This window comes from Salmo salar, chromosome 12, assembly GCF_965601325.2.
Source record: "Salmo salar chromosome 12, fSalSal1, whole genome shotgun sequence".
Lineage (NCBI taxonomy): Eukaryota > Metazoa > Chordata > Actinopteri > Salmoniformes > Salmonidae > Salmo > Salmo salar.
Genome location: NC_138302.1, coordinates 11,860,001 through 11,867,500, shown reverse-complemented (window position 1 = coordinate 11,867,500; position 7,500 = coordinate 11,860,001). Strand labels below are relative to the sequence as shown.

At 47.5% G+C, this 7,500-nt stretch overlaps 2 protein-coding genes across 8 annotated transcripts in view; one reads left to right on the top strand and one right to left on the bottom strand.

Annotated features, from left to right (window-relative positions):
* LOC106595429 (cdc42-interacting protein 4 homolog) overlaps positions 1-1,255 on the top strand; it is a 36,516-nt gene extending 35,261 nt beyond the window's left edge. For both annotated transcript variants that reach the window (XM_045690676.2, XM_045690675.2), the window contains one exon: positions 1-1,255. This exon is cut by the window's left edge and continues 2,367 nt beyond it. The gene's annotated coding sequence lies outside the window, so the exon portion shown is untranslated.
* Positions 1,256-1,298: 43 nt separating this feature from the next.
* Positions 1,299-7,500, bottom strand: part of LOC106593333 (breast cancer anti-estrogen resistance protein 3 homolog) — a 38,107-nt gene continuing 31,905 nt past the window's right edge. For 4 of the 6 annotated variants that reach the window (XM_045690669.2, XM_045690672.2, XM_045690674.2 and 1 more), the window contains 6 exons: positions 6,155-6,316; positions 5,932-6,047; positions 5,677-5,848; positions 4,807-4,927; positions 3,766-3,948; positions 1,299-2,101 (listed from right to left, as the gene is read on the bottom strand). In XM_045690669.2, coding sequence (XP_045546625.1) covers positions 1,920-2,101; positions 3,766-3,948; positions 4,807-4,927; positions 5,677-5,848; positions 5,932-6,047; positions 6,155-6,316 — 936 coding nt within the window. In that variant the 3' untranslated portion in view covers positions 1,299-1,919. The remainder of the gene's footprint in view (positions 2,102-3,765; positions 3,949-4,806; positions 4,928-5,676; positions 5,849-5,931; positions 6,048-6,154; positions 6,317-7,500) is intronic. The other 2 variants (XM_045690670.2, XM_045690671.2) reach the window with 2 other exon arrangements.

Here is a 7,500-nt window from a genome sequence, read left to right as displayed (position 1 = left end):
CCAATCGGATGGCTCTGTGGTCAGGTTCTGGCCAATCGGATGGCTCTGTGGTCAGGTTCTGGCCAATCGGATGGCTCTGTGGTCAGGTTCTGGCCAATCGGATGGCTCTGTGGTCAGGTTCTGGCCAATCGGATGGCTCTGTGGTGGTGTTGTGACTACTGCTGTTTTAAGTACTCCTGGAGGACCCCTGGTGTTTCTGATTGATTAACTTCCGTCCAGCCCGGGATTCAATCAAAGGCGCATTGTGGGTTATTAGCACACCAAATTAGACTGTTCAATCTAATGTAGACTTCAGCTGACATCCACAGCGTTTACAATGAATACCATCTCCACGAAGGTCAGAGAAATGACCTGCTTAAAGGTGCATTGTGGACAGTGCGCCTTTGGTTGAATCCCAGCCACGGTCTCATTCAGACCTGGGACACCAAATCATGTATCAATTACATGTCCCAAAATGGCACCCTATTCCCTACATAGTGCACTACTTTTGACCAGAGCCCTAAAAGTAGTCACAGTATAGAAAATAGGGAGCCATTTTGGACATCCATCAGTGCTTCCATCCCAAATGGCTCGCTATGTAGTCCACTACCTTTGACCAGAGGCCAATGGGGAATAGGAGGCCAATGGGGAATAGGAGGCCAATGGGGAATAGGAGGCCATAGGGGAATAGGAGGCCATAGGGGAATAGGAGGCCAATGGGGAATAGGAGGCCATAGGGGAATAGGAGGCCATAGGGGAATAGGAGGCCATAGGGGAATAGGAGGCCATAGGGGAATAGGAGGCCATAGGGGAATAGGAGGCCATAGGGGAATAGGAGGCCATTCAGTGTCTGTCAGCCCTCCAGGTCTAGTTTGACCTTACATCTCCCTGGTTAAATGGAACTGGATTCATCACTCACTGCTTCTCAATGTTTTATGGAGTGTATGTATATTATTATATGATCACATTTTAAAACAACGTATGTGTTGACCTCTAAGTACCCTGTGAACTGTTGTGTTGACCTCTAAGTACCCTGTGAACTGTTGTGTTGACCTCTAAGTACCCTGTGAACTGTTGTGTTGACCTCTAAGTACCCTGTGAACTGTTGTGTTGACCTCTAAGTACCCTGTGAACTGTTGTGTTGACCTCTAAGTACCCTGTGAACTGTTGTGTTGACCTCTAAGTACCCTGTGAACTGTTGTGTTGACCTCTAAGTACCCTGTGAACTGTTTTGATTGAGAAAAAAAATACAAATAAATAGATTTGTCAAATTTGATGTTTTGTTGTGTTTTTTTTTTAACAGACCAAAGTTGCCACAGTGATGTTTTAAATCATTTATATCATCTGAATAGAAAATGTGATAACTCTCCAGTGATTTCTCTTCAGAAAAGCTACTTTCACAGACACCTAGACGGTTGAGAATAAAGTTGTCTGAACATAGAACATGTTAACGGTAAACTCTGCAGGTCAACATTTTGACACACCTGAACAAACAACCAGTAGAAGCACATCACACACCTTGTCTATGTCCCAAATAGCATCCTATTCCCTATATCGTGCCCTACTTTCAACCAGAGCCCTATTCCCTATATCGTGGCCCTTCATAGAGAATAGGCTGCCATTTAGGACATGGACCTTGGCCAGGTTTCTGAGGGAAACCAACGCATCCACAGCTGCTAGGTATGGACCCCATGGGTGAGAACCACAGAAACACCCAGACACACATCCCAGGACATATTCATTAGGCACCAAACAACGGACTGAAACAGGGAGGGATCACCTGAACTTGTCCAATAACAAACTCTATTGATTTTTTTATAGATTTTTGCTGCAAAAAAGCTAATGAATACGATCCAGGTTAACAGGTTACCGATTTCAAACTGTTGTGCAATGTTGCGCCCTCCTGAATGCAGCCCGGGTCACAGTATAGAGTTTAAGGGTCAGAGTTCGGGGGAGAACTCCTCGCTAGGTTCCAGTTTGTTGGAGAGCACGGTGAGGATCTTGTCAAACTTGTCGTAGCGTTTCTCCTTGTCTGCCGCCGCTCCAGTCTGTCCCCAGAACAGCCTGAGAGCAAACTCTGTCCTGAAACACTCCAGCAGCTCTGGGATTGGCTTCCAGTCACCTGACGGGACAGAGTGACAGGGCCCACGGCCAATCAGTGACTCGGGATGGTTATGAGGCAGGACTAATTTGATTTGGTGGTTTGGATGTGTGTTTTTGATAAGTGTGTGTGTTTTTTTCCATATTGTGTGTGTGTGTTACCTGTGAGCAGGCTGTGTGCGTGTGTTACCTGTGAGCAGGCTGTGTGCGTGTGTTACCTGTGAGCAGGCTGTGTGCGTGTTTTACCTGTGAGCAGGCTGTGTTTTACCTGTGAGCTGGCTGTGTTTTACCTGTGAGCTGGCTGTGTGTTACCTGTGAGCAGGCTGTGTGCATGTGTTACCTGTGAGCAGGCTGTGTGCGTGTTTTACCTGTGAGCAGGCCATGTGTTACCTGTGAGCAGGCTGTGTGCGTGTTTTACCTGTGAGCAGGCTGTGTGCGTGTTTTACCTGTGAGCAGGCCGTGTGTTACCTGTGAGCAGGCTGTGTGCGTGTGTTACCTGTGAGCAGGCTGTGTGCGTGTTTTACCTGTGAGCAGGCTGTGTGCGTGTGTTACCTGTGAGCAGGCCATGTGTTACCTGTGAGCAGGCTGTGTGCGTGTTTTACCTGTGAGCAGGCTGTGTGCGTGTTTTACCTGTGAGCAGGCTGTGTGCGTGTTTTACCTGTGAGCAGGCCGTGTGTTACCTGTGAGCAGGCTGTGTGCGTGTTTTACCTGTGAGCAGGCTGTGTGCGTGTGTTACCTGTGAGCAGGCTGTGTGTTACCTGTGAGCAGGCTGTGTGCTTGTTTTACCTGTGAGCAGGCTGTGTGCGTGTTTTACCTGTGAGCAGGCTGTGTGCGTGTGTTACCTGTGAGCAGGCTGTGTGCGTGTGTTACCTGTGAGCAGGCTGTGTGCGTGTGTTACCTGTGAGCAGGCTGTGTGCGTGTGTTACCTGTGAGCAGGCTGTGTGCGTGTGTTACCTGTGAGCAGGCTGTGTGCGTGTGTTACCTGTGAGCAGGCTGTGTGCGTGTGTTACCTGTGAGCAGGCTGTGTGCGTGTGTTACCTGTGAGCAGGCTGTGTGCGTGTGTTACCTGTGAGCAGGCTGTGTGCGTGTGTTACCTGTGAGCAGGCTGTATGCGTGTGTTACCTGTGAGCAGGCTGTATGCGTGTGTTACCTGTGAGCAGGCTGTGTGCATGTTTTACCTGTGAGCAGGCTGTGTGTTACCTGTGAGCAGGCTGTGTGTTACCTGTGAGCAGGCTGTGTGTTACCTGTGAGCAGGCTGTGTGCGTGTTTTACCTGTGAGCAGGCTGTGTGCGTGTTTTACCTGTGAGCAGGCTGTGTTTTACCTGTGAGCAGGCTGTGTGTTACCTGTGAGCAGGCTGTGTGTTACCTGTGAGCAGGCTGTGTGCGTGTGTTACCTGTGAGCAGGCTGTGTGCGTGTGTTACCTGTGAGCAGGCTGTGTGCGTGTGTTACCTGTGAGCAGGCTGTGTGCGTGTTTTACCTGTGAGCAGGCTGTATGTGTGTGTTACCTGTGAGCAGGCTGTGTGCGTGTTTTACCTGTGAGCAGGCTGTGTGTTACCTGTGAGCAGGCTGTGTGTTACCTGTGAGCAGGCTGTGTGCGTGTGTTACCTGTGAGCAGGCTGTGTGCGTGTTTTACCTGTGAGCAGGCTGTGTGCGTGTTTTACCTGTGAGCAGGCTGTGTGTGTTACCTGTGAGCAGGCTGTGTGCGTGCTCCTGGTACTGTGGGGCGTGTAGCGCTGCATTGCGTGCTGCCTGCAGGGTGTTGTATAATAACTGACAGCCTCTCTCTGTGTGTTCTCCCTCCTCTCCCTCCATCAGCCTCAGGAGGGGAACCAGGTGGGGCACAGCCAGGGGACCCTGCACCACAGAGTCTACACACACACACACACACACACACACACACACACACACACACACATTACAAATACATTACACACACTTTGCAAATACATTACACACACATTACAAATTCATTACACACACGTTACACATACATCACACACACACACATTACATCACACACAGTACAAATACATCACACACACACACATTACACATTACAAATACATTACAAATACATTACACACTGTAACGAGGGTCGTACAAAGGGGACCAAGGCGCGGCGTGTGAAGTGCTCATATCTTACTTTAATGAAACACTAATACAAAAACAACAAAAGGACCGACAACAGTTCCATCAGGTGAACATACACTAAACGGAAAACAACTACCCACAAACAACAGGAAAAAACACCCCTACTAAATATGACCTCCAATTAGAGGCAACAAGGAACAGCTAACTCCAATTTAAGGTCAACCCAATAAACCCCAACCTAGATATAGACAAACTAGAAATCCAACATAAAAATAGAGAACATAGAACAAACACAAAAACACCCCCTGTCACACCCTGACCACTCTACCATAGAAAATAACAACTTATATTGGTCAGGATGTGACACACACACATTACAAATACATCACACACACACATTACAAATACATCACACACACACACACACATTACAAATACATCTCACACACACACATTACAAATACATCACACACACACACACATTACAAATACATTACAAATACATCACACACACATTACAAATACACACACATTATAAATACATCACACACACATTACAAATACACACACATTATAAATACATCACACATACACATTACAAATACATTACACACACATTACACACACACACACACCTTCCTCACCATCTCCGTCATTCAGAGCGTTCATGAAGGGTTTGAGGGTCTTCTCAAACATCACAGCACTCTCTGTGTGGTTCCTCCTCAGTGCTCTCCATGTCCTCTCCAGACGGACTACCTACACACACAGTACGCACACACACACAGTACGTACACACACACAGTACGCACACACACACAGTACGTACACACACACAGTACGCACACACACACAGTACGCACACACACACAGTACGTACACACACACACACAGTACGTACACACACACACAGTACGTACGCACACACAGTACACACAGTACGTACGCACAGTACGTACGCACACACACACAGTACGTACACACACAGTACGTACACACACACACAGTACGTACACACACACACAGTACGTACACACACACACAGTACGTACACACACACAGTACGTACACACACACACACAGTACGTACACACACACACACAGTATGTACACACACACAGTACGTACACACACACAGTACGCACACACACACAGTACGTACACACACACAGTACGCACACACACACAGTACGCACACACACACAGTACGTACACACACACAGTACGTACACACAGTACGTACACACACACAGTACGTACACACACACAGTACGTACACACACACACACAGTACGTACACACAGTACGTACACACACACACAGTACGTACACACACACACACAGTACGTACACACACACACACAGTACGTACACACACACACTTTAGAGACCTGACGCATATCTAGGGTCTTTAAAACACAGCATAGTGTGAGGGTGTCTGAAGTGTGTGTGTGCGTACAGTGTGTGTGTGTGTGTGTGTGTGTGTGTGTGTGTGTGTGTTGTGTTACCTGAGGCATCTCCAGAGCCTTCATGACGGCTGAGAATGCGTAGAGGTTATGGGCGTGGTCTCTCAGGGCCTGGGCCAATAGGATGACTTTATGCAGCACCGTGGCCCTCTGACCTACCGTCCCTGTACAGCCCAGGATATCTATGGCAACGCCCAGGGCTAGCAGGTGGTGCCTGACACACACACACACAAGACAGACACAGTCAGATGTTCATATTTGAGGCGTGTGTGTGTGTGTGTGTGTGTGTGTGTGTACCTCTCCAGCAGGTCCTGTCTGAGCTGTTGTCCGTGAGACAGGGTGACCAGCTCCAGACCTGAGCCAACTCCCATCATCCTCTTCTGGTCCTCTGTCACACCCACGATATGAGCCACCTACACACACACACAGACAGACAGAGCGTGTTTCTGTTTTTGTGTGTGTGTGCGCGTGTGAGATATTATAGTTATAAACACACACACACCTATGCACTATGTCTTACCTGGCAGTCGACACTGAGAATGTGCAGAGCGGTTGTCATGGCGTTGGAGCGTGTGAACAGTTCTTTGAGCGCCATGAGAACGGTGGGGTCTAGAGGTCTGTTATTATCTGGTAGCAGGAGGGACTCAAACTGGTCCAGTCTGAAACACGACACCGTCTCCACCTGGTAACATGTTAATATCATGTCACTTCTCAAACTGGTCCAGTCTGAAACACGTCTCCACCTGGTAACATGTTAATATCATGTCACTTCTCAAACTGGTCCAGTCTGAAACACGTCTCCACCTGGTAACATGTTAATATCATGTCACTTCTCAAACTGGTCCAGTCTGAAACACGTCTCCACCTGGTAACATGTTAATATCATGTCACTTCTCAAACTGGTCCAGTCTGAAACACGTCTCCACCTGGTAACATGTTAATATCATGTCACTTCTCAAACTGGTCCAGTCTGAAACACGTCTCCACCTGGTAACACGTTAATAACATGTCACTTCTCAAACTGGTCCAGTCTGAAACACGTCTCCACCTGGTAACACGTTAATATCATGTCACTTCTCAAACTGGTCCAGTCTGAAACACGTCTCCACCTGGTAACACGTTAATATCATGTCACTTCTCAAACTGGTCCAGTCTGAAACACGTCTCCACCTGGTAACATGTTAATATCGTGTCACTTCTCAAACTGGTCCAGTCTGAAACACGTCTCCTCCTGGTAACACATTAATAACATGTCACTTCTCAAACTGGTCCAGTCTGAAACACGTCTCCACCTGGTAACACGTTAATATCGTGTCACTTCTCAAACTGGTCCAGTCTGAAACACGTCTCCACCTGGTAACACGTTAATATCATGTCACTTCTCAAACTGGTCCAGTCTGAAACACGTCTCCACCTGGTAACACGTTAATAACATGTCACTTCTCAAACTGGTCCAGTCTGAAACACGTCTCCACCTGGTAACACGTTAATAACATGTCACTTCTCAAACTGGTCCAGTCTGAAACACGTCTCCACCTGGTAACACGTTAATATCATGTCACTTCTCAAACTGGTCCAGTCTGAAACACGTCTCCACCTGGTAACATGTTAATATCGTGTCACTTCTCAAACTGGTCCAGTCTGAAACACGTCTCCACCTGGTAACATGTTAATATCATGTCACTTCTCAAACTGGTCCAGTCTGAAACACGTCTCCACCTGGTAACATGTTAATTACATGTCACTTCTCAAACTGGTCCAGTCTGAAACACGTCTCCACCTGGTAACATGTTAATTACATGTCACTTCTCAAACTGGTCCAGTCTGAAACACGTCTCCACCTGATAACATGTTAATAACGTGTCA